General features: G+C 40.7%; 1 protein-coding gene across 2 annotated transcripts in view; it reads right to left on the reverse strand.

Moving 5' to 3' along the window:
• Adamts3 (ADAM metallopeptidase with thrombospondin type 1 motif 3) overlaps nt 1-27,518 on the reverse strand; it is a 229,977-nt gene that overhangs the window by 30,997 nt on the left and 171,462 nt on the right. For both annotated transcript variants that reach the window (XM_057772427.1, XM_057772428.1), the window contains exons 5-11: nt 16,542-16,741; nt 5,760-5,843; nt 3,738-3,894; nt 2,971-3,076; nt 2,450-2,593; nt 1,779-1,911; nt 562-675 (exon numbers count right to left, since the gene is read on the reverse strand). In XM_057772427.1, coding sequence (XP_057628410.1) covers nt 562-675; nt 1,779-1,911; nt 2,450-2,593; nt 2,971-3,076; nt 3,738-3,894; nt 5,760-5,843; nt 16,542-16,741 — 938 coding nt within the window. The remainder of the gene's footprint in view (nt 1-561; nt 676-1,778; nt 1,912-2,449; nt 2,594-2,970; nt 3,077-3,737; nt 3,895-5,759; nt 5,844-16,541; nt 16,742-27,518) is intronic.

Here is a 27,518-nt window from a genome sequence, read left to right on the forward strand (position 1 = left end):
TAGCAGGGGCCAGAGATCTGCTGTCCCTACTGTCTGTCCCCTTGGCCACACTTATCCAAATGGTCTGGTCCTCCCAATATTAAAAGTCCCAAATGTCTGGGCTGGTGAAAGTGACCTTATTTAGTAAAAGATTCTTTGCAAGCATGATTAAGTTAAAGATTTTCAAGTTCAAGAGATGATCCTGAGGTATCCAGGTAGTATCAAAACATCACGAAAAGACTCAGTCCGTGCAAGAACACCACCACTGTGTTAGAAGTCAGAGGAGTGTGGCCATGGTGTGGAAGGTAGCCAGGAGCTGGAAAAGGGAAGGAACCAAGCGACACTACAGTCTCTGGTGTGAGCACAACCCTGTCCACATTGGGCTTCACCTCAGTCTAACTCACTCTTGTCCTCCACGGCTATTACAGAACCAACTTCCAGTGTTTCGAACCGTCAGCTTTGTGGTCATTTGTGGCAGCAGCCACAGAAGGGAAACTGCCCAGCAGTAGGCATTGTTCACTGAGCATTGGAAGGTCCCCGTGCAGCGCACGATAAAGCGTAGTCACAAGCAGACACACTCACCTTCCCAGCAGCACACTCGGTTCCGTCGAGTGGGGGCCCCTTCTTTGTCTTACAGAAGTAGGGGTTGTCGGGATGGCTGCACCACAGCTGTTTGCAGGGGTCGAAGGTCCGGAACTGGAAGAGAAGCATGCCAGCAGAGAACTTTCAGAGAGTGGGTCATTTGCCAGCGATATCCTGCACGCACTTTCCTCATAAACACTGTAGTCGAGTGCTGGAGCAGCACTGACAGTGCCACAGCCTGCACTGTGCTAAGTGCACATTTGATCCTCACATAAGCTATAAGAGGTAAATACTATCATTATCCACACTTCAGATACAAGAAAAAATAAACCAGAGATGTCACATGTGATACTCAAGTTTATATAGTTTTAGTGTCAGATCTGACCTGCTCCATCTGACATCCATATCACAGTGCCTAACTCCTAGACAATAAAACCACCCAAAGCAGAGTTTCATTTTATAGCCCAGGCCGGTTCTGACTACACTAAGTAGCTGGACCTGGCTTCAGTCTCATGATCCTCCCACCTCAGCCTCTGAGTGCTGGGATCCCAGGCACGTACCACCACACACTTTCACGTTCCACAGCCATTTCCTATAGCCGCAAACATACAGAATACTGGCTGTAGGAAATCTCAATGCCATCTCTGAAGGAAAGGAAAACCAGAGGAGGAATGGGACACAAGGCTCTGAGCTGGAGAGCATCCGTCAGTCCAGCTAGCTTCCTGTTTACCAGGTGTCAATAGATAGCTTCAGCAGGTTGAGAACCCCGGCAACCTTGGCTTTTTCTTTCTAAAAGTAAAAGCCTTTCAATCTTTCTGCCCCTACTTCTACAGTGTGTGTGTGTATCTGTTCTGTGCACACACACATACAGGTATATATCTGTAACAAGAGCTTTTGATTTAGAAAGCTATAAACTTGAAAAAGAACATGAAGACGTATTTGGGAGGCTTTGGATGAAGAAAAGGGGAGGAGGCAATGATTTAATTATATTGTAATATCAAAAAGTAAAATAAGAATGAAAGCCTATGATCTCCCTATCTCTTCTCTCATGAGGATTAATTAAGGCTGTATGCCCAAGGAATCTAAATCATCAGAGCAAATACAAGATAACTGTAGATATTTTCACACTTGTACCAATGAGATTGCAAAGCCCACCCCAAAGGAGCTAGACAAACAGATTTGAAGATAAGCCACCTCATTTGACAGAGGTCACATACCGCAGTGCACATTTTGTAACCAACACCAAAATCGAAACGGCATTGCTCATCCATGGAATAATTTATTCCAGGAAGTTCTGGGAGTTTGGGCCAGTCATGTTCAAAGGGGTCATCAAGGAGACAGTCGTAGGAACTGCAGGGACAAAACATTCAGTACATTTAAGTTCTCATTGTTGAAATCAGGTCTTAAAGGGGAAAAAGTCTCTTGGCTCAAATACTCTTGGGTTCTGTCAGTTTGTACAGCAGGTTCCCAGAAACATGGTTCTACGGTTTTTCGGTTTTATTCAACTTGTCTTTCACCTTTACTAGTTCCAGGAAGGTAAATCAAGTGCAACTCTGGGATATAGGGAACCTGTGGCAGCTGTATTCATGTCACTAAGTGAACCTATGTGAATGGTAGCAGGGCAGACCCCAACCTCTGCACAGTAGGACTTCAGGGTATGAACAGGGTTAAAAGCAGACACCGTACAAGCACCCTGTCTCCATCCTCAGCTCAAGCCTGACCATCAGTCACTAGGAACCTACCCCAGGGAATCCCCATCCCAGATAGGACTACACTTAAGTTCAGGGCTTATACTATTGTATGACATTATAGAAACTTTGGGGTCAACACCTCTGATGTCATGTATGTAGACTATACAGCAGGGCATGACATGCAGCGAGGCACATACTGGATGTATCTCTTCAACTCCTGGCCACTGCATCTGGACCAGTGGTAGCGATGGAAGGCAGCTTGCACCAGGGGCGCCATGACGCTGCCCATGGCCGTCTCATCCCCACACCTGTTGCCTTGTCCGTCATGCTCCATTCCCAACCTAGAACACAAAGGAGACCGCATGGGTAATAACTACAGGACCGTGGCTCGGACTTCCTTCCTTTCTGCACAAGACATGCTGGGAAAGACGTGCTTTCTAAAGTCCACATGGCTTCCCTGGAGACACCACGGATATTGAAATTGAGAACAGATTAATGAAATGCCTTTCTCGTTCTATAGCCATAAAAGGCATGGGATTGTTGACCAGCCAGCCACTCATTGAGTTTCTGCACAGGACCCCTCAGGGTTTCAGCTCCTCAGTCTTGGCAAAGGATGAGAACACTCACACTGGCAGGCATTGTTGCTTAAAGTGTGAACAACAGAGGAAAAGTAAAGAAAACCCTTTTTTTTCCTATCTAGCTGTCAGCAGTAACTTACACATGGCCAGTTTCGTGGGCTACTACGAAAGCAGAGGAAAACCCATCTTCATGATTCAGAGTGCAGCTTCTCACTGGGTGGCACATGCCTGTGACTGGAGCATATCCTGCAGACAATGATAATCACCTTTATTTCCATTTTACATATAAAACTCGTTGTAATTAGTACTGGGTCTTTGCTTAGGGGGAAAAAGGCAGTGTTCCTGCAAACAGTGGCAGCATTATTTCTCTGTTATCAGTAAGCCACATCCTCTTGGGAAAGAGGGAAGGGACCACCTGGGGCTCCCATTCTGTTCTTTCCATCTCAGCCTTGTCTTTCTGAGTCAGTGACCCTTTGCATCTTGGTTCTCATGGACGGAGCCAGAAATCCCACCAGTGTGGAACAGAAAAGGATCAGTCCTTCTCCACAGCCTACACCAGTGTTTATTAGATAAAAGTAAGCTGACTTTGGAAGAAAGATTGCTTGCTGGCAGGAGCCATTCTCATTCCGAAGTTAGCGGAAATCACACTGAATGTTACAGCATTTCTTCCAAACGGGCAATCATTATTTTAAAGGAAAGTATCATTTATTATGGTGTTTAAGTGGCATTTAACATTGTGGATTCTACAAAAAGCCACTGGCAGAAACAGAGAGAAAAATGTATGCTTGGCCGGTGGATGGTGGGAAGTGATGGGGGAATATGAACATCTATACAACTTGCCTGACTTGGGATTTCTTTTTGAAAACCCAGGCTCTTATTTTTTTCTTCTACATAGCAACAGTAATACCTTGCATTCCAGCAGGCCCAAAGTCTTGCCTGGTTAAGAAAATGGCATGATCGTGGTGTTCAGCATGGTTGGGATCAGGTTTTTGTTGTTGGCAAGCCCAGCGGCACACATTCTCCAGGCTCCTGGACGGGTTCCCCCTTTCTATGAGGCTGATAGACTAAAAGGAAAGAATACGGTAAACACACGTTTTGTGACTTGGATTTGGGGATAATATTTCAACAAGGATTCAGAAATATTATTTGGGGATACACATTTGATTTGGGAATTTTAAAGCCCATGAGGACCCTGTGGGGAGGTTCTATGCTACCTGTGTGAGAGTTCACAGACACATGCATAGCAACGTTTGAGTCAGGGTTTACCACTGTGAAGTCACTCAGTATTAATCATTTGGGGGAGAATTTTAGACATCTAAAATATTGATTCTGTTCAAATTTTAGATTTCACACATTAAAGGCAAAAATACTGGGAAAGATTCTTGCATGGAAACTTTTTCCAGAGATAGGAAAGTCAAAGTTCTTAGTTAAGAATTTTGTGTATTCTTTTGGTCCAGAAATAAACATCAGCATATGGGAGGAAAATAAGTTATTTCAAGATTTGGCAAAACTGGTCAAACTTTAGTGTGCGGGGTATAGTCAAATCAACTTCACAACGGGGAAAATAGCCTTTAGCCTCATGAAACGACAGGGTGTGGCCGGCCTCTTAACATATGTATACCCACAGCAACTATAAGGTAAGTTCACACTGTGTGTGTTAAAAAGTTGAGGGGTAAAAGAGCCTATCCTTTAAGAACACAGGATTTCTCCTTTCCAGAGTGTTTTTAACAGAAAGAGAAATTGAACTTGGAATCCCAAATGACTTCCCTAATTGGCTAAAGGGCCCAGCATTTTGTTAAATTTCAGCAAATATTATTATCAGTGTTTACATTCTTAATAAACTTAGCTTGGTCTGTTATATGCTACTCATACAGTATGCCAAACAAATGATTTAATAACCAGCTGAAGGCTGTTAAGACTTCCAGCTGGGCTTAGCTTGCTGCTCTGCAGCAACACAAAGTATGTTAAGTTTTAAGAGAAGGTAAATATCAGGGGCAATGCAGCTTTAGATGAGGATATGAGGATGATAGACACATGAAAAATGCAAATACACGGATGCTTATGGCTTCCAGATGCAAAAGTTCACTAGCATTTCCTGATTGGGGGATTAACTATGGGAGGCATTCACTGTTTTAAACATAAAAATGGCCAAGTTCTTCAGGCTCCTCAAAGAAATTTATTCTTTACAAGGACGCGGACACATCTAGTATCAATGTACGTAGGTTTTTGTCCACATGGCAAGAATGGCTACTGTATAGATTTCAATCCAACTTTCTGTTCGCAAAAGGATTAAAGCTTCTTTAACTGAAAAAAAAATTCAGAGTGCTCCATTTTTAAATATATCCATTTGAAACATTGTTTGAAATAAATCACTGGTATATTCCAAGTGCTGAGTCTAACTGTCATATCAATGGACGCTACACATAGACTCAGGGAGTGGATAGGCGGTCATGAGCCGGAGGGAATAGGCTAAGGAGATTTTCTTCTCTCTTAACGGCATCCATTCATATTCCCGTACTCATTCAGTCACACCTAAAATTGTGATACTTGGGAGTTGGGTCTAGCTCAGTTGGTAGAGTGCTGGTCTAGTGTGCAAGCAATTCTTGGTTCAATCCCAGCACGGTATACACTGAACACATTAGTGCATGCCTCTAGTCCCAACACTTAGGGTGTAGAGTTGAGAGGCTCAGGATTTCAAGGCCATCCTTGACTTCACAGGGAGTTTGAAGCCAACCTAGACTATGTGAGACCTGTCTCTAACAAAAAGTTTCTCCAATATAGAAATCTCTTCCCATTCTAGAAAATTCTTCTCCCTAGCTTGGTATAATCATGAGTTTATATGAGATTAAGGGTAGTTTTGCAACTCAATTTTTCTACTGGATAAGCCAGTCTCTAATGTCCAGAGCCCACATATTTTAAGATATCTTACCTTTGCATAACCAAGCATAATCATTCGGACAAGGACCACATTTATATGCACTCCAAGGGACTCATCGTGGTATATTTCATTTACCTGGAGACAAAGCAGACCATTGCTACAATAAAGGCAAGGCAGAGGATTTCAAGGGACATGTAACATTCAAAAGATCAGCCATGGTGATTGCTACTCTAGTCAGATTGGTCAACTCACATTGCTTTTAAACTTAGTTTAAGCTGATCTCCAAGATGAAGTAATTTATCTTTTGTTTTGGAGCAGTTCTTAGATACATGAATTACTGATTTTTGTAAACTACAGATAAAAATGAACATAGACATGTGAAGAAGTTTATTAAATAAATTGTGGGTGTGTGTGCACGCACACACGCATACTCACTCTCAAATATGTCTATACACAACACTTACCTGCAAATACAAGAATATGACTCTAATGATTTTCTGCCCTCCCATGGGTGGCCACACCACACGGGAAGAAGACAGGCAGTAGCAGGCACGTCTAAGTGAGTGGGAAATGTACTATCTTGGTTTAGGGATTTCTGTGTAGAGGCTGTGGTGGTCTCTCTGTGGGTCAGCAGGTAGGCGGCTTTCCCACTGCCTCCCAGGATAGAAGAGCTGGGGCAGGGATTGCTTAGAATTATTGTAGGTTAGCTGTCCTTCAGAATATACATTATTAAGGAGACAGCACAAGTACATATCAGAGACACCAGTCCTGGATTCATCTCCTTGTTTCATTTTTAAGTTAGCCTAGAATTTTTCCAAGTGCTTTATGTAGAGGAGGAGGGTGAAGCCTAAGACCTTAAGCAACAGAGTAAACCACTGTGAGTCACTGGCAGACAGGAATCTAGAGTGCTCTGTAATTATATCTTCTGATTAAGCTACTGCAAAGTGAGTGTAAAGCAAGTCTGTCCAACTTGGCAAATACGAGCAGGAATGACAGAGGCAGGGTTTCTCGGCTAGATTCCAGTTACTAGCTCTTCCCCAGAACAAGGGCCCAGGCTTCATGCAGAAACTCGGATGAAAGCTAACCACAGTTCCACTTGAGGTCCAGGAGGTTTGGACAGCAGGCAGAGAAAAAAGTACAATGCTGTAGAAGAGATGTCTGAAAATACAGAAAATTCAGTCATCATACAGCGAAACCCAGCCACCAGGAAACTCTGACTTGCTACACTAACCAAGAAACAGGCCAAGAAATCTCTATTTAGAAGTCTTAGGATTCTAGCGTGACTGCAACTTCAACACTGTAGACTGATAGATGGCATGCCACGTAGCCAAACTGTACATAGCATTTCCAAAGCTACCAAAGACGAATGTGAGAGGTCAGTCTAAGCCAGAACATGCTAAATAAGGCATAGTATAACTGAATGAGAAAGCCTCATGATCACTTTACATGGAAGAATGGGTGTATCTATTCGTGTATTTGTAAACATGTATATACATATAAATAACACATATGCATATGCATAGATAAGAAAGACCCAGCTGGACAGTTGTAGAATATAGGCTAAGATGCAGACAGAAACAATGATGAATCCTTGCATTTCACAGATTATAGGTAGGTGATTCAAAGCCAGGTTGACTCACTCTAGGCTAAAGGACAACCGAAGTATGAACTCACTGTGGACTGACATACAAGAGCGGTGGTCAACAAACAATGGTATTAACGGAATAACAGAGTAAAGAGCCCAGAAAAAAATGTGTCATCTAAAGAATGACTGGGGGGATGTAGTGATTAAAGACGCTAAGTATTAATTTTCTCAGATCTTCATTGCTCAATCCCTGAGGCCTAGCAATTCTTCATTTCTCTGAGCTCCAATCAAGAGATATAAAAATAATACTATCTCATAGTCTTGTGAAAAGAACCCATTCTGCCAAACTGCTTACACTTCGGACCAAAAAAATGAGAGAAGGGTCTTTAAAGGGCATCTCATTAACGGAAGTGGGAAGAAAATTTCACAAAGGCTTAGAAGCTGTGGTAGGGTAGGGAAGAAACGCTAAATTTGTGCACCACGTCTACAGAAAATAAAACTGAAACCACCCATCTCTATCAAATGGGTCATTTCCGATCTAACAAAGAAAGCTAAGTTAAATGCTAGACAGAAGCTCTGATATCTATGGCCTGTTCTGTCACCGGCTGATTCTTCTGTTACACCACACTACACACTGCCTCATGTAGATTAATTATCTGGTAAAAACATTTCTAATGTTACAGTTCCAATAAAAATACAAATCTATAACCGGGTCTGTCACTGATACTCACATCCAGAGACTCACAGACATTCCAAGATTTCTTGTAAGGCAGCTGTTCTACCTTAGAGGCATGGCTTCTCGCACAAAGGGAGAACATGCTTAGGTGGATGGAGATGAGGTGCAAGTGTCTTTGGTCTTCTTTGCAAAAGGCCAAAAGTGATGAAGTACAAATTTTGAAGAACAGAAGAAAAAGCGGGTTAATTTCTGGGAAAGAGGCAATGGTGGGGTTAGGAGACATAGTCATGACTGCTATAGAAAGGAGCCACAGTGGAAAACTTCAGAGCGATGGTTCTCAACATGGGGGTCGCGACCCCTTTGGGATTGAATGGCTTTCACAGGCGTCACCCAAGACCACTGGAAAACACGGGTATTTACATTATAATTCCTGATAGTAGTAACATTACGGTTATGAAGTAGCAACGAAAATAACTTTATGGATGGTGGGCACCACAATATGAGGAACTGTATTAAAGAGTCACCGCATTAAAAAGGTTGAGAACCACTGCCTTAGAGTCACAAAGTTAAGAAAAGGTCTTAACAATGGCAAGCAGCCTGTGACATGTGAGGTAGAACATCAAAAGTATGTATGACCACCCTGCATTAGTACATTCATTTGTGGTCAAAGAATTTAAAAATCAACATAGTGCCAATAAAGCATCATAGTAAGAATTCCTAATGCCAACATCGACAGTATCAAGTTGAGAAAAAGGGCACTGTCTTAACAGTCAAATTAACATTCACCAGAAAAAGGGCTTGTGATTTAACAAAAGATAAATTGGGTAGCAGGATGCTTCACTGAAAAACCATCCATTATGGGATAGGATCATTTAAAATTCCTACTATATTTTCACAGGTTAAAACTAATCAAGACAGGAGCAATATTTTCACAATAGCAGAAACTAGAATTTTGGTGAGAAAAACCAACAGTAGCAGCCTATGCTGTGCAAAGCCCTGGGTCCCATCCAGCATGCTTCTCCAGGATCAAGAAAGAGGACTCCTTTCTATAATTCAGTTTTAAGACACGCTTAGTAATATAGCAGCTTTTCAGCTTCCCTTGCCCACCAATGCCATGGAAATAGTGTTTTCACACTGAGACACGGGGATGAGAACTGGAGAAAGAGTGAGCACAGCTGTGTGGGGTCACATGTTCAAAGCCTTGGATTCTGGTTTCAGCTTTTCCTAACAAGCTAAGGAACTTTAGAATGCTTAAGTTAACCACTCTGGGCCTCAAGTTTCTTATTGTCAAATTGTAATCATAGTTGCCTGCCAGCCTCATACATAGGTTGTTCAAATAAAGCAAAATGGCATATAACTATCCTCTGCAAAATGCCAAACCCTTTTCCCATCCACCCAAGTGTATAGGGTGAAGTTTTGTAAAAACACATGATCACAATTCATCTTTTCTCAAGAAAATCAAAAGGCCCATCATGCTTCTAAGGGAATTCCAAGATGCTTCAATTTGAATTTGTTACATCTCAACCAAGTGAAAAATTCAACTTAAAATCATGGAGAATATTACTGGAAAGAATCATGACAGTGTAGTTTTTCTCAGAGCCGCCAACAGATGGCACTGTGCACTCTTGGGATCGGAAAAGGACAAGCTAGCTGCTGTCCTACACCGTGGAGCACCTACACACCAGCAGGGCTGTCCTCAGCCTTCCCATGTTTACCCACAAATAAAACAGCTCCCACTAAGTAAAACAGAAATCTCAAAATAGCATGAGGAAAATCTTGCTTTTGAATGACTATTTATTTGACTCTTAAAAGCAAAGCAAAATATTGAAAAACTCTTATTTTGAGTTTGTATGTCAACTGATCATAATATAAACAGGCCTAAACACATCTCAACCAATCCACCCCCACCAGGGGCTGCCTCTTTTGAGCATGCAATAAAAGCAATATAGAAAAAAACTGAGAGTTCACCATACTGAATTCCCAACTTCGGCCTATCAGAGAAGATGAAAATAGTAACTGTTATAAAGAAAATAGTTCCATAGCTTTTAGTGGCAAAGAAAGCTCATTTCACAAAGGAAAAGCATCACTGTCAAACTCCACACACAATACTTAACATCAATCACACTCTTCTAGAATCCAGAAATTGTTTTATATACTTTAACCTGCACTAGTTCAAACAATCCTTGAAACACTCACAGAGATATTATCTTCACTCTGTTGCTAAGGAAATTGAGACTGAGAACTGTTAAGTAATTTGTCCGGTGCCACACAGTTCTGGTGTAAGCCAAGGATGAAAATCTGGGCAGTTTGATCCTCTAGTCAATAGATTTAAAACATTTTTCCACAGTTCTAAACCCACAAATCAAGACACTGCTGAACAGATTTCATTTTAGAATAACAGTAATTCACACCTCTGAGTTTACAAATATGCCATGGAATTATACCAGGAGCGGTAACTCAACATTCATTCGCTTTGGTTACTTTCTTTCAGGTGAACTTTTCAGGAGGGGCTGCATTCTAGATTTATTACAAGTAACATTTTTTTTCACCAATACAATGATATACTAAAAGTATTGGGGGAAATAAAGAGCAGATAGAAATTAGCAGAAAACGTGAATAAGAAAAAAGGGCATGGCATGTAGTAAGTGTATTGGACATCAGAAAGGTATTAAGCATGGACATTGCTGTAAGTCATACAATTTGGCACATGTAATGCTGATCAAAATGTCATCAATAGTGCCAACCTACTGGCCTCTGGTCAGGGAGGTTCAATGAGAACTTGAGGGTTGAGTCCAGAGTCCTGATTAAATGACCTGAAAAGAGGGGTAAACAGAATATTAATTCGCTTTTCAGATGGCCTTGACTTTGATCAGGTTGCCAATGATATAAAGAGGGTGAAAAGGCAAAGATCCAATCAAGTATCTCTTTCCTTGAAAAGAAAATTCCTTCCAGGTTTGTTCCCAGTCAGGACAATTTCTCCAGGGCATTCCCCTGGCAGGACAGCCTGACCCCTCTGTCTGATGAGCTGATGAACAGCTTTGCCTGGTTCACCAAAGAGATGCTCACTCACTTTCAGGTGGGTTGGGTCTTCAGGGTCAGTGTGGTAGAGTGGTGAGGGACATGGGCTCTGTCAGCTACCTCTCTAGCTACGTGACCCCGGGCAGATCATTTCGCCGACTGTACCTCAGTTTCCTCATCTGTAACAGTGAATTACCACAGTAGCTGTGTTCAGAGTGATGGAAAGGAATACACGAGTTCATACGTGAACAGTGATTATAATGGTGTTTGGCTTTCCTAAATGTAGAAAATGTTAGGCGTAATTACTACCATTCTCTCAGGGAAGCAGAGAAACAGTAGATCTATGTGACTTCTTAAAGAGACCTTTAGGTGGCAAGACATTTAAGGGTAATTCTGGCTAGAATCTGAATTGATCTACAAAAAAATGATCACTCTCCACAATTGTCTCCCATAAAGTGAATGTTCCACACACACGTACACACATACACACACACACACGTGCAACACACACACACGTGCAACACACACATGCACACCTACTTTCCTTCCGCATTCCATCTCTGGAATATTCTTGGTATTCTACAATCAAGTCGGTTTTCTCTCAGCTCCAACCTAACCTTACTAATAACTGCAATGCGAGGTAAGACTACAATCGCCCTACACTCTTAGTAAACTTATGAGTGCCCCGAGAGCCTCAAGTGGGGAACTGAATAGTAAATGAGTTTGAATCTGCTCTGATCACGCATGTATTCTACTGGGAGATACACAGGCTAAAAACACAGACTGTACACGTGAGGAGAAATAAATGGAGTTGGGGATGAGGTTCAGAGATAGGGCGCTTGTATACATGAAACTCTGGGTTTGAGTCCCAGGATTGGAGAAGTGGGGAGGGGAAAGGTCATAGGAGACAAAAACAGGAGTAAGACTGAAACCATTGGAGCAAGGAGGAAAAGGAGAGGAAGAGCCTCCCAGTCGTCCGACTGTGGCAGAATGTGCTTCTAAAGCCTACACCAAAGAAATCACTCATCATCTTTTGGACCCTTTACAGCGTAATGCACATGCCTTAGGATGGTGCATGCATTTTTCTGAAGTTAGTCTCTGCTCCTTACCCAGTATCTCATGCTCTGTCTCCCTGCCATATCCCTTAACTTGTCACACAGACAAGCCTACAGTGGTTCCCAAATTACCACAAGCTAGAATTTTGTAGTAACGTGTTACAAGGTGGCCTCTTGCCTTCTAATACCCACACAGCCTTCTACAGCATAGAAACGCCAATTTAGTCTTTCAAGTCTAGCTCAAAGAACACACCCTTTATGAACACTTTATGCATCACTGGTGTTATTGGCCAAATCTCATCTCCCCCCTTTTTAGTTCATATTTAAATAATGGCTGTGGGTGAATCTTCTAAATGAAAAAAATATCATTTCTATATCATTATTTTACCTACTGCAGTTAGTAAGACATGAGAGGGAGCTCAGTTGTGTTAGCTTCCTAGGGATTTAACATGATTGAGTCTCATAAAAGACTACAAAGACTGGCTAAATGTCTAGAGTGCTGTTGTGAATTTCAACAGTAGAAACGGATATTAGATATTGACTACAAATGAACTGTCACATTGACCACAAATGAACTGTCACATTGACCCATTAAGGCCTCCTGGAGTACATATACCCCTAGATAAATCTTTCTTGCATTGATGTGCAATACTTTCATAAACATTAGTTAAGAGCCAAAAGTTATCATTAAGTAACCAGCAATAATGCTCATGTGCTACCACTTACTCATCCATTATGTTTTGAAAGAACCAGAGTATTGGGGGCTGGTATAATTTCTTTAAAGACAATGAGTAGGGACACTGCTTGTATTATGTTTTAGCTAATCGCTCATGAACAGCCATCTTCTACAGAAGAATGAATGCTTTCTTAATTAGGATTTCTTGAAGTACAAGGTTGTTTTAGGGGTATTTTGTCTTTCATTTTTGTACTGGGGACATCGTGTATGTGTGTGTGTGCATGAGTGTGTGTGTGCACACATGTTTATTTGTGTGGGTGTGTGTTATTTCCAATGATGAAGTAAAAAGGCATGGGAGAGGATTGTAACCATTACCACCTCTATTACAGATTATATTGCAGGAGCCAGTGTATCAACCTTCCCATCTCTACAGCAAAAAAGGTTGCATTCATGGGTCTGTCAAGGTCATTCCAAACCTAAAAGTCGCAGGTTTTTAGTTTTCCTTTTGAATTCTAAGCATCTTGGGGACATGAGAGATTGCCTCCATGTTCAATTAATGCCAAAAGCTTACCTTTACTTTTATACAGATAACAGTAGCTTGGTAGTCCGTGTAGTAGTTTCTGTATACATGGTGTGGTGGTTTGAATCAGACTATCCGCCCATAGGCTCAAGTTTGGGGAGCTAGTGTGGACTTGCAGGAGGAAGCGGCTTGCCCCACCTCCAGTCTGTTCTTTCTGCCTTGTGTTTATGCTGACACTGTGATCACTCAGCTTCCTGCTCCAGCTGCTTGCATTTCTCCCTGCCACTAGAAACTCTCCCTATAAAACCATCAGCCAAAATAAACTCTTTCACAGGTTTCTTTGGACCATAGTGTTGTATCACAGCTATGAAAAGTAACTCAAATCTTCATCCCAGCTGTTAACATTAACTATTTTGGATATTACGCTAGAAAGCAAGGAGGATAGGTTCCTTTTTTAAAATCAGTCCCTGAAGCTCATACACATTTATTTGCATGGCTTTCCTTTTATTCTCTTGTAAGTGGATATTGAGCAGGAAGGCAAAGGAAGTGGACCAGGAGAACGTGATACCTAAAAACACTGTCAACAAACATGTAAGACTCAACATGCAAAGAAAGGTGGAGTTGACTCAGAAGCGAGGCAACTAATGATAAACACAGGTATGAGTATAGAGGCTGAGAGAAATTCTAGCATCCAAATGGATGGGAAACCATACTTTTTATATCTGTTTAACTGATTCCCCCTTGATAATTTGATAAAAGTTTCACAGGTTCTGATAAAGTAAAATGATATGATTCTACAACACCAGGTGGCACCCCCTGCAAACTCAGTCTCACCCTTACAGGAATTTGCTTTTTTTTTTCACCATCTTGCTTGCTTTCCTTGCTTCCTCTTCTTAACCTGCTATGAAGAGAAGTACACTCTGCCACTAGACAGAACACTGTGGAACCTTCATGTGACTTCGTGGAGAACTAAAAATTTGGTAAATAAAGAACAAACTCTAGAATGCTACATTCTGGATCAAACTTTTAATTTAACGACTTCCATATAAAATTCATACCACAGCATATTATTCTAAATTAAAACTTCCCTTTCCGCATTCGCTTAAGATCATTGTTAGTTGATTGTACAATCAATCTTCTTAATCAAAGTACATTACTGGATTACTGGGTGTGTCTTTGCTCTCCTACCTTCCTTCATTAAGACTAGCAGAGCACAGCAACTACTGTCCCTGTGGAAAGTCTTACAACGAGAAGCTTTCTATGGGCAATGTCTAACCACGGCTACATCTCCGCTCTGTGCTACGTGAATGCTACAAGAGAAATCCATCTCAGACATGCCGCTCTTGACTTTTTCAAACTATTTTAAAAACAAGTCACAATTTCCCTCAGTTTGGAATCCCAGACTCTAGTGTATCAGCCTTTGGGAGATTAGTGAGGATTTCCACATTGGAACAATAGGCATATTTCTATTAAATGTCACAGAATCTCATGCCAACTTTGGGATTCTTTGAAAAAAAACACACTTTAATCATTGTAGGTCATTTGTTTATGATTCCAAATTTAAATGCACTCACAAAATATTTCCAGCTGAACTGATAATAACTGCTGTGTGTAGTTTACATAATAGAATTAGTTCACCTACAGCCTCTATATTTTTAAATCAGCCCTAACAATATAGGAACAGAGGATATATTTGTTCTAAATTCTCAAGGTTTTCACTTTCTTCATATTCTCATGTTTCCACTTCTGTTCGTCCCTTCTTCTCTAAACTCTCCTCTTGTGTCATGGAATTCAGCAGTCTTGCTTATCTGTCTAAGTCCTCCACCACGGAGTCATCAGAATTCTGATGCTAGGATCTGATCTGTGCTCTGTGGTCCATTGTGGAATCTGTACATGCTCCATGGCGTAGCATTCAAGGGCCCCATAATCTAATCCAACCTACTGAAAATGGCCTTGTTTTCCTCTCCCCTTACTCCTCTTCCAGAAAGTTCTGCAAGTCAGCAGCTGAGGGAAGAGGTATGAAGTCAGATAACAACATCACGTTGTGCCACTGTACGGGCCTTAAGCATGGGTGCAGGGCACACCTTCAGAACCTCACAGAGATGTGGAATATGTATAATTTTATAATTAGCATCTCAAGGAATAAACATAAACTTAACAGGCTTAAATGTTGATGTACATAAAATAATTATTAATGAAATTTAGAGTTTTTGTCACTATCTTCATAGTCAAATGAAATACACTAGAGATGAAAAAAAAGTGAATGGTACAGGTGCCCAAAGAAATAAAAGTATCAGAAAGCAGAAAGAGGGCATAGAGTCAGGCAAGAAGTTCAGCGTACCATGTTTTATAGAATGGCATGGGGTAAAACATGAAAGGAAGCCACTGTCTCAGTTATCTCTCCGAAGGAGGTGGCTTGGTTGTATTATCATTGGTTATTTCTCAGCAATTTCCCTGTGCCAGATCCAAAGGACATCAATTTGAAAATGATGCCATTTTCTGAATGTGATTAAGGCTTGTAAAAGAAAAATAAAGATTCCTTCAAGGGCCCATTAGCAATTGCTGAGCCAGCAGCTATGTGCTTTGTAAATATGTTACCTTCTGTCTAGAATTTTAAAAACAGCGTATTTGTTGGAAAGTTCTTATCCATTGTTGAAAACCATCCATCCTCTCAGGGTATAGAGCAATGCTGGAAAGAGTCATTTAACTACCCAGAGCACACATGGAGGCAAGCTGACAGTCTTCAAACTATTAATTGTCCCCCAAACAAAACGAAATGCAAAACCATAATATAGTTTCGTCCAATATGGCTTCTAAAATACATGATTTTTTACTTGGTTGTTGTGGAATATTTTGATCGCACTCTGACATTCCTAAGACTGTCCACTGAAGTTATATCTTGAGCTGGGGGCGGAGCCAGAGACTGGCTTACTAGAATCGGCCATAGAGAAGCCAGGAGTCTGGATAGAGAAGACTCACAGGAAGGAAAGGGCAGGGACTGGAACTTGAGCTTCCTCTTGGTTCTGGACAAGGGAAGAGATTCTTCTCTTGTATCTCCAGCCAAAATGCAAGGACAGTTAGTAGCTACTCAATCTCTTTGAACTAGCAGGTTTTTACTGCAGTTTTTGACTTCTGAATTTTATTAATATATAGAATGATAGAGACTTAATTTAAACCACATATCATGACTGTGGCAGAGCCTGGATTTTGGGTGAGGCTCTTATATCCACTCCCAGAGGACACTAACCAAACAAGAGATGTGATTGAAATGACCAAATGCCTCCAGGAGGAGTCACTACTCACAATGTTCATCAGGGTGAGGAGGTAGTTTTGGACATGCTCTTTGCCATGGAAACGGACCACAGAGTCATCCACTCCCAGAAGCACCTCGATGTTGTAATCGTTCTCTCCCGAGTGTCTGCGGCGCCTCATTGTCTCATTCAGCTGCTGGCCAAGGTGGCTGTAAACTGTGCCTAGATCATCAAGGCCTTCCCGATTCGACTCTATTAAGAGACAAAAGGAACCCAGGCATTTCAGTTTCCCCAATGGGCCTTCCAGTACTTTCTTAGAAATATATCTTTTCAGGGGCCATCACTATAATCCAAATCATTGTCGTATTGCTTTCATTTTGTTTGGGAAATAATAGGCACATATGTAAGCTCAGGATGACTCCCAGTGTATTCAATGCTCACAGTAATGTACAATAGTACTATCATACTATTGTACCACTGTAACAGACTGAATAGTCACAAGGATAAAAGTGGTTAGTCTTTTCCTTGCTGAGTCCTAGGACAGAGAAAAGGCAATAGGGTACAGAATGGAGGCAAGTTACAGAATTACTCAATAAAGACTTTAAATAAATGTTGTGTGTCACCACGGTAACCCTGATTAATCTACAATCCTATGATCGTGGGGTATATAATTTACACAATATAAACTTAGAGCACTCGAATCGGCAGCCTTAACTTAAAGATCAACTTCTGTCATCTCAACATAGCTACAATTTATGATAACCTATTACTGGCCATGGCTAATGTCTTGCTATATGGCTGTCTGGGGAATATGGCTGGAGAAAAAGTGGGCAGACACATGGGTACAGCCAGTTGACACTATAGTTCTCCAAATTTGGCTGGTCTCTCATCCAATAGCAGGTAATATCTAATGCTGTATATCTGAATTTGTGAGACAGCAAAGTAAGGAGTCAATCAGAAGATGACTGATAGAGAAAAATATAAGCACAATTTACTTTTATTTGTATCAAAGAAGTATTATAGTTCTTTAAATGAACCTTTCATACATAGATATAAACATAGAGATACAGGAAGGAATGAGGCAAATATTATTTGCATTTAACAACCTAAAGTCTCTATATTTGGTGAAGAACTGTTTTGATGAATTAAAACATAAAATATAAGTTGGATACTAATATCATTCAACTGTTGGCATGAAAAAAAACCATGAAGGTATGTTCATTTCCATTTCAAGTCTATAAAACCCAGAAAGGAATTTATTCTATAAAGTGCCTTGATGTCTAAAACTAGCTTGACAGAAGCAGATCTGACTCACAGTTTATACAGAGGTTTATTGAGTACTGTGTTGAGGCCTATGAACCATCTGAATCAGAGTCTTGACATGAATGAATAGACATTTTCCTCACCACCTTTGTGGTTTTAGTGACGTCGCAGGAAAGGATGTCTCTCGGCCAAGAAGGCTGATGACCAAGCTTTAATCACATGGGATTAGAGGCATGGAAGTACATACCCTGCTCACACCTCTTCAGCCTCTCACAAATATAGAGAAACACCCAGCCCTGCCCAGCACGTACTGGCATCAGCTATGCTGATGACTACTTGGTTTAAAAGCTATACTGTACTTCACTTTGACCCAAGCTCAGTTCCTAATTCATTAGCTGGGGATTTTCTCCTCACCGAGAACTTTCTCTGGCTCCGCGGTGTAAAAATAACTCTCACCACCATCCACATCACACAGAAAGCTTCCTTCAAAAGCTGCTTTTCAAGGTCCGGGAACCTATACTGAGGCTGGAAACTACGCTCGCACACAGCTTTGCCATGCAACCTCACGTCTCTCAGCACACTTGAGAATGTGAGAGGTGATAGCGAGTGATGCACAGGACTGTTGATGGATTAGCTCTCCGTTCTAACAATGACTTGTTTGGCAGGCTTCTCAGAGGCAATGTTCAATGGAAATACGCTAGCGGCATCGTTATATTATCAAACCTGATGAATGGACGAAAAGGTGAGGGTTTATTGCAGAGACAGTTCATTTCACCCTGACACTTCCTGTCTGCCTTTTGCATTTCTCCTTGAATAAATGGAAAGTAGTGGAGACATTTATGGTACAAAAGGGAACAGGGGGCGGGGAGGAGAAAGGAACCTTTAAATCCCAAGGCACTTTTGTCTGTCTTTTATGTTGTGCTGTACAATCTTATTTTCCTTGATTCTGAATGTGGACAGTGTCAAACATTAGAACAACTTCCGGCGTCAGACACTAGGACAGCTTCCGGCGTCATTTTACTTACACACATCATGACTCTGGTCATCTCATTCACAATTAATTTGCCTTAGTAATGTAACATCCAAATTATTTCTAGAATACTTTTTTCTTTCTCTCCCAAGACAGGGTCTCACTGTCTGACTGTATTCTCCAGGCTGGACTTGAACTTGCAATATGCCTCTGATTCCAGGGATACTAAAATTAAGGTGTGTACCAGCACAACCAACTAACAGGGACTTTATAATCAGTTTTATGTTGAGATCTTGATAATGACTCATCCAACTGTAGTTTTATATAAGATAAGATGACAAACCTCTGACCCTCAGCCACTTGATTCATGAAATGGAATAATCCTTATACTTAGGGCTGGGGAGATGGCTTGGCTTATTGAACAAGCATGAGGACCTGAATCAAACCTCAGCATCCATGTGTAAAGACTGAGAACAGCTTCCTCCGAGCTTCTGACCTCAGTGCTCTGGGATGTGTGAAAGGGAATAGGAGGCATACTGAGGCCTACTGAAGAGCTTCCACTTGAGAGAGACCCTGTCATGAGAGAATATGGCGGATCGGTACAGAGAAGGAAACTGGACTTCCTGCCTAGCTCTAGGTTCACTTAGAGGTTCTGCCTCAAGAAAGGAAGGCTAATCAATATAACAGGACACTTGGCATTCTTTTCCAGTCTCTAAATGTATACAAACTACCCCCTGTCCCAAGACACAGACCATTCACATCTACTTCCTCATAGTTCCCAAAATATATTCTTTCTCATAAATGGCTTCTAGATTCAAATCTCTAAGTTTGTGTACTCAACATAAGAGTTCCTGTAGGGGCCAGAAATCTAGAAAGAGGTCACTAGAAAGGGAATGCCACGGGTGTGAGGGTATAATAAAGTACAAGTAATATAAACATAAGACTTGGGGATACAAGGAAGAAGGGGTGGTAGAATATGGGACACAAGGAGGTGAGGAGGAGGGTTAATCAAAACGAAGGGATTATAGAAGATTCATATGGAAATCTACTATCTTATAAACAATCAACAAAGTACAATTTATGGAAAAAATTAGAAAGGAGATACCTTTAGACAAAGCTCCTCCTAGAAGCTGATTCTCCTACCTTGGACATCCTGCTACTGGTGATGTATAAATTCTATTCAGGTTAATTTCCTTCCTTTCAAATAGCTTTACCAGCTCTAGCATCAGAGTCAGGTCCAATAAATTGGACCTCCCTATGCCTCTTACAGTCTGGACCTCCCTATGCCTCTTACAGACTGGACCTCCCTATGCATCCTACAGACTGGACCTCCTTATGCATCCTACAGACTGGACCTCTCTATGCATCCTACAGACTGGACCTCCTTATTATGCATCTTACAGACTGGACCTCCCTATGCATCTTATAGACTGGACCTCTCTATCTATCCTACAGACTGGACCTCCCTATGTATCTTATAGACTGGACCTCCTTATCTATTCTACAGACTGGACCTCCTTATCTATCCTACAGACTGGACCTCCCTATGTGTCTTTCTTAGGAGTAGTTGAGAAAGTTTATCGGAAGCTTTTGGCACATTTAACTATTTCAATGGCCAGAATCCAACCACACAAAATTACAACCATCCCTAGCTGACAAGAATAGATGCTTCAGTCTGTTTCAGACAGAGAAAAAAAAAATCCAGCCTTGTGCCTAAGGCCAGGCTCATCCACAGCATATGCTTAGATAGGGAGGTGCCATTCCAAGGATGAAGACCCAGTAATGGACGGCTAACAGGAAACCCACTTTGCCAGATTTTCTTTTCAGAGTCTGCTCCTCCTTCATTTTCTACTGGGTCTCTTATTCGCAGTCTGCATTTGTACATTTTATGTGTAATTTCATGCTGTGATAATTTTGCATTTTTCTCACCTTCTCAATGTCTACAGAGAGGCACGGTCCTTCACTCGTGTGGTACTAGTAGATTCTTATCACTGTTTCTTGCCCAGCCAGGTTGCTCTCATTTCTATTTCCTTTAAGTTTTATGCATTAAAGAATGCACCATCATCACATCCATCCTTAACTCCCTCTCTTGAGCTCCTCAACATTTCCCAACATAGTTTCCATCTTCCTCTAGAATTTTGTCTTCATTTTTAATAACTGAAATCTCTGTGATTGGGCAAGGCTGTCAAAAAATATAACATTCCTGTAAAGTTAAATATAAGATAAATAAAAGTTTTATTTTTGCTCTGGTATTATAGGGGAAATAGTTAATACAAAAAGTATATTCAACATGAAATAAAAATAATATATTGTTATTTGCTAATCCAGCAACTCTAGGTGTGGGGAACCTTCCCCCAAGCAATGTGTGTGGTCACAGGCTCAGTCACAGGGGCTGGCTCTCACTCTCACACTCTTCCTTACTTGACCTCTGCAGGTCTGCTCAGTTTAATGAAATGATAAACTACTGGTCCCACATTTTCTTCTTTGACTTTTGCTTAAAACAGTTTGACATGAGTTCCTAACACTCGAAACTAACAGAACCTCTATGAAGCCCTTAATTAACCTGCCTTATACAATCACCAACAGTATTCTTTTCCAATAATGTTTATAAAACTATTATTAGCTACACAGTCCTTTGCAAGGGCTCTGTATTCTCTTTTACCTTATGAATTATTTTAGTACAATTTTACTTTAAAGACTTCATTATCAGTAACCATTACTTTTCTTAATATATATTAATATATTTAGTTACTAAAATCTGAAGGTTATTTTTCAAGGGCAACACAGTCTATAATCTTTATATCTTAATAGGTCATACATTTAACAGCACTCTAAAATTCTCTTCGTCTTCACTAAATTCCTTTCTTTCATATTTATGGCCTCTGTAGTTGAGTTCCATTAAATCAAGGCATGATGACAGATGGGGGAAGAGGTGATCACACCCAATTTACTTTTATAGTCTGATCATCCTACACTGCTAGGAAGGTTTGGAAAAAGCCCCACTGAATAGAGGGATGCAGATGCATTTCACGGTTGTCAGTTTCAAAGCTTATATTATTTCTACCAGTTAACCTCCTCTCTGTTTCCTTCCTGGGAATTTAAAAGCCTCTTTATCTCAAATATCCCCAGAGATTCTGCAAGAATCATGTAGATTACTTTCTACAAAGTCATAGAGAACGAGTAATGCAAGTTTACAAAAGTAATCATAACCAAAATATTATGTATTAACATTTCTATTTACTACTTGAAATGAATACATCATTAAGAATCTAGGAACTTTCCCTGCTATTTTTTCTAAGCACCAATAATCAATCTAGCAGGAACAGGTCAAACTTGCCTTCTTTCCTAGAGCCAGCACTACAGTGGTAAGATTAATAACATGGGTAAGAAGAATAAAAAAGCATGAAAAGACTAAAAGGGGCAAAGCAAAAAAGGGAAGTTTTATATAAAGTTTTTCAAATGAAGGGAGGGCATAGGCAGAGACCTCACAAAGTGATAGAATATACTGTGTGATTATCTACATTATATTTGCTTGAGATATGTGCCAACCTTTTACATGTACTCAGTACTATGGCTGAATGTGGTCTGTCTCTAACAGGTTTGTTTGTTGGAATCCTGGGTTCTTAACTGTGGTATTAAAAGGAGTTTTGAAATCTTTAGGAGTTGGGGACCAGTAGGAGTTCACTAGAGCAATGTCCTGAGACAGGACTGTAAGAACCTAGCTGCTCTCTGCATTCCTATATCAAGATGCCATCTCTTGCTCCCAGTAATTGAAATCTACAGTAATATGATGCACAAAAAGAGCCCTTGCCATAACAGATGGTGTACAGGCCACACCCTTAAGAAACCAAAATTGTGAACTAAAGAAACTTCAATTTGAATAGCTTGCCTTGAGTATTTTGTTGAAGTAGAGTAATATTAATATCTATCTTATAAACTTTTCCAGAAAGCAGTTGCAAACTATAAATAAAATAATGATAGATTCAAGTATGTGGTAAGTGAATTTCAAGAATTGTTTCATGAAGGCCTTAATACACAGGACAGGAGAGAATGATAAGTTTCTGTTCCCATGACATTCCTCTATGCTACCAATAACCAGAACACCAACATTACAGTAATCCAGGAGTTGCTTCAACTAAGAGCAGGGAGCTTTATCTGCCTAGCAGCTATCAAGGATGTTAGGAATGCTAGCTAACACTAAGAAGGATTTGAAGAATTATAGCTGGTTCTAAAGAGAAGCACATAAGATCAGAGAAAGGTTAATGACAGACATTATAGTTGTCAATAACTGGTCAGAGAACAGACATTCCAGGCCTACAATACAAGGACCAGAATTCTACCTACATCCATAAAGAGTATTATTAACCAGTGTCTCCATATTAGAGATCAAGTCAGGGCTATAATTCTACTTATTCAACTAGGGAGACTGAGGCAGGAAGGAGACAAGAAAGTCCAAAGTCGGGCCAAGCTACAGGGTAAGTTCAAAGCCTGCCTGAACAATTCAATGAGGCCTCACCTCAAAGTAAAAAGTAAGAAAAAAGTCTAGAGATACAGCTCATTGGTAGAGGTTCAGTCTTTAGTAACACACATAACACCGATTCTACTTGGCTAGTTTTTTATTTTGATTATTCTTTTTTTTTTTTTTTTTTGATTTTTCGAGACAGGGTTTCTCCGTAGCTTTTTGGTTCCTGTCCTGGAACTAGCTCTTGTAGACCAGGCTGGCCTAGAACTCACAGAGATCCGCCTGCCTCTGCCTCCCGAGTGCTGGGATTAAAGGCGTGCGCCACCACCGCCCGGCTTTATTTTGATTTTATGGTGTGCTAAACGTAGAACCTGTCTGGGACTTCAAACTTCTGATCTGCAGAACCAAAAATGCTGGGTATCACCCTAAGCCATGAAGGTTGTGACAACTAAACAGATGGAAAGGAATCAAAAGGGAACGGAATGGGCTATGAAATGAATTCCCAGTGCGGCAGTGCCGACATGAGGGGGAACTCATGACCTGGGAGAGCTGCAAAGGCCAAGAGAGACAGAGAGGATGTGGGGGAAAGGAGGAAAGGGGAGACAGATTTAAAAATATAGCTTACAAGCTCCAAGAAACTAATTTTGCTTCATAGGTTTTTTGATGTTTTTGTCTGCTAATTCTAACATTCCTGTCACTTCTGGGATGGTTTCAAAAAACTGCTTTTTGTCATCATTATGAGCTGCATTTTTCTGCTTCTCTGAATACTTGGTAATTTTTGATTAAGACAGCCAACATTGTAAATTTTATCTTTTTGGCTGCCGGATCTATTTGTCTTCCTATAAATATTCTTGAGCTTCCCCTTGGATGCAGTTAAATGATATGAAAACAGTTTGTTCCTTTTGGGTGTTATGTGTAAGATTTATTAGGCAGAGCCAAAGCAGCATCCATCTAGAGTTAGTGGCTGCTCCTGAGGCAGGCCGATTCTGGACACCCTTCGGTGCTATGAGAATCCAGAGCAGCTACAGTCTGACCTGCAATAGATCCTTGTGGAAGCGGCACTCTTTCCTCTACTTCATTCAGGTAGGAAGTTTTCTAAGCTTTGCCCATTTTCACAATTGTACGCACTAATCAGGACTCAGCTACAGAAGACCAAAGACTCTGTATAGATTTGTGGAATTATATCTTTGTGTCCATCTCTCTTCACTCATCCTCAGTCATGTGACTCTTAGCTCTGACTTCTCAGTTCTAGAAATCTTTCAGGCTCTACCTGCATTTTTGTTTCCTGAGATTCAGACTAGAAATGCTTAGGACAGTAAGTCTGGTCATTCCTGAACACCCCAACCCCTCTTTTTTTCAGTCCTCAAAACTTGGGGTCATTCTAATTCACTGTTTGATATTTACTAGCATGCAAATTGTTTCTTCATATATTTTATCCATTTATGTTTGTTGCAAGCAGGAAGATGAGCTACTTTGTGTGGTTTTATCTTGGCCAGGACTGAAAGGCCATTGAGATCTGGATTTGCTGCAATTGTTTGGTGGCTGAAGAGTACAGGCCCTCTCTGAATTAGTAACATAACTTAGACCTCACATCCAGCATTTCCCAAGTGACTGCATACACAGTCTATTCCGATCTGTGGAAGTTGGGTAACAATGGAATGCTCAACATGAGCCCTGGCAATATTCTTATAGTAAAAGACTTGTTTAGTCAGACATTTTTGGCCATGTGGTGACACTGATGACATTGCTCAGGAAGCAGAGAAGTGAGGGCTGAGTGGCACTTAGTGAACCTGAAAGATTTATATTCACTTTTCTCATAAATGAATGGAAATTTTGTGGTTGATTAAAAACTATCTGAGCCAAAAGGTATTGCAAATGTGTTTGGAGAAAAACTGTTTCCAAGAGTTGGGGGTGGGGCAGCCTGCTTAGTAGCTGCTCAGCACAAACATGGAAGCCACTCAAGAAATGTCAACCATAACGAACACCCTAGATTCAAAGAACATGATATTTGAAATATTGACTGACTATATTTAGCTCTAAACTCTTTACAGAACCAGGCCTGTAAAAATCATATTCAGATGACAGTAAATTGAAGTGAACTTTCAAAGGCTGCTATAGAAGTAAAGGCAAAAATTTCATATATTAAGGTTCACTGAAGCTCCTCTCTTGAAGTCAACAAGAGCAATAAGAAACTCGGAATAAAAAATGTGCTACATTTACACAATGGAGTACTACACAGCAGAAAAAAATAACGACATCTTGAATTTTGCAGGCAAATGGATGGAGCTAGGAAACTTCATTTTGAGTGAGGTAACCCAGACCCAGAAAAACAATTATCACATGTACTCACTCATAAGTGTTTTTAAACATAAAGCAAAGAAAACCAGCCCTCAAATCACAATCCCAGAATACCTAGACAACAATGAGGACCCTAAGAGAGACATATATAGATCTAATCTACATGGGAAATAGAAAAAGACAAGATCTCCTGAGTAAATTGGGAGCATGGGAACCATGGGAGAGGATTGAAGGGGAGGGGACAGAGAGAGAAGGGAGCAGAGAAATATGTAGAGTTCAATAAAGATCAATTTAAAAAAAGAAATTCAGAATAAACCTTCATGTAAGAAGACAGTGAGTAACATCAATTCATGGTACAAGTGGGTCATCTTACATCTAAGTTCATATGTTTATTATTTAACAGTTTTGTGACAATTTTTACTTGAAAATCTTTGTTTTTCAAGAATTTTATATGTGAAAACTGTATTTACATCATTTCCATCCCTCTCTCCCCACTCCAACTCCTTCAGAATCCCCCAACTCTCAAATTCATGACCTCCTTTTTAATTAGTATTGCTACACACACATACACACACACATACCATCCCTCCTTTCCCACTCAGCCCATTTTACTTTGCTTCACTCATGTGTGTTTAGGGCTGCGTACTTGGGATTGGATAACTAACTCATCAGGAACCAAGTCCCCTGAGGAAGCCTACTCTCTCGGGTTAGTTAGAGCCGAGTGGATGCTAAAAGGGAGGAAAGCAGCAGGAGCAGTGCTTTACCCTCGAACAGCATCTGGGGGGAAAGGGAGGAGGCATCATCTCTTCCTCCTGTTCTCTGACTTTTGCAGCACTAACAACACACGGGTGGGCCAATCTGCTCTCCATTTCTGGGCATCAGTCCTAGATCCAAAGACTAGAAGCTACTCCTCCAGTCCTTCCAAAAAATTTAATGTGCATTTAATTCTTTACATTAAATCCTTTCATGCTTAAAATAGCTAGTGCGGTCTGAATTTCCTGGAATGGAATCTTGACATATATATGGTAAGTTATTTAACAAAACTGGCCTTCAAATGCAGGATCCATGCAGTAAGAGGTTTGGGTTTCTGGGTAGCAAGATCCTCCCACCTTTGGAATTCTGTTTTTGTAATTCTTCACTTTTACAGAGTTTCTGGGAACCTCTAGTTTCTCCTCCTGCGTCCTTCAGGGATGCCTGCAATTTGGATAGCAGTTTCCTAGTCCCTACATGTCTTTTACTAATGAACACACATTCAGTAAATACACCAAAAGACATAGGATGTTTGCAAGACAAAGGTAATAGTTCATCACTTAACATATACTGAACACCTCCCGTGTGGCAGATGCTCTTGAGTAACATTTTCATACCCTCTGAGCTATTCCAAGCACTTGCTTAGACAAGTCCCAGAAGAGCATATGTGTTGTCTGGTCTACAGTTTAACAAATTCCACTCCCCACCCCACCCCTCTCAATCTGGGGTCCAGTCAGTGGAGTTGCTTCTGTACAAACCAAAGCTAAATCAAGATTTCAGTTGCCTTCTTTCTAGGAGATTCTCTGCCTTCTTGGGCTAATTGGTTTCCTTCAATAGAGTGGATCTTCACACATTTGCTGTACTTACGCAGTCATTCAGCTCCACAGTCCAGCCCTCTGCTTTCCAGGGATGCTCTGAGATGGCCCTTTCTTGTGAGATTCTGTTCTCTTCACCCATTGGCTGAGAACCACCCAAGGTTCTCTGCATTTTAGAAAGTCTCTTATACAAGCCATTCAGTAGGAGAGTTCATGACCTCTGTGTGAGGGTAGTAAAGGACACAGATAGCTACAGTGTCTTCCAGTATCTTCTCAAAAAATTACTTTTATTAGCCCCTCAAACCATCTTGTACATTTTCAAGTACTAAAAATCCTGATATCATTTTTATTTTGGTTGATTTGTCATATTAATGTCAAAGTCTAGTGATTCTTTAGGTGTATTGTTTTTAGACTTGCTATAGTATCAGCAGTTCTATAACCAGTATCATACCCAGGTGCTAATAAGGTGTC

Source organism: Chionomys nivalis, chromosome 6 (assembly GCF_950005125.1).
Source record: "Chionomys nivalis chromosome 6, mChiNiv1.1, whole genome shotgun sequence".
Taxonomy (NCBI): Eukaryota; Metazoa; Chordata; class Mammalia; order Rodentia; family Cricetidae; genus Chionomys; species Chionomys nivalis.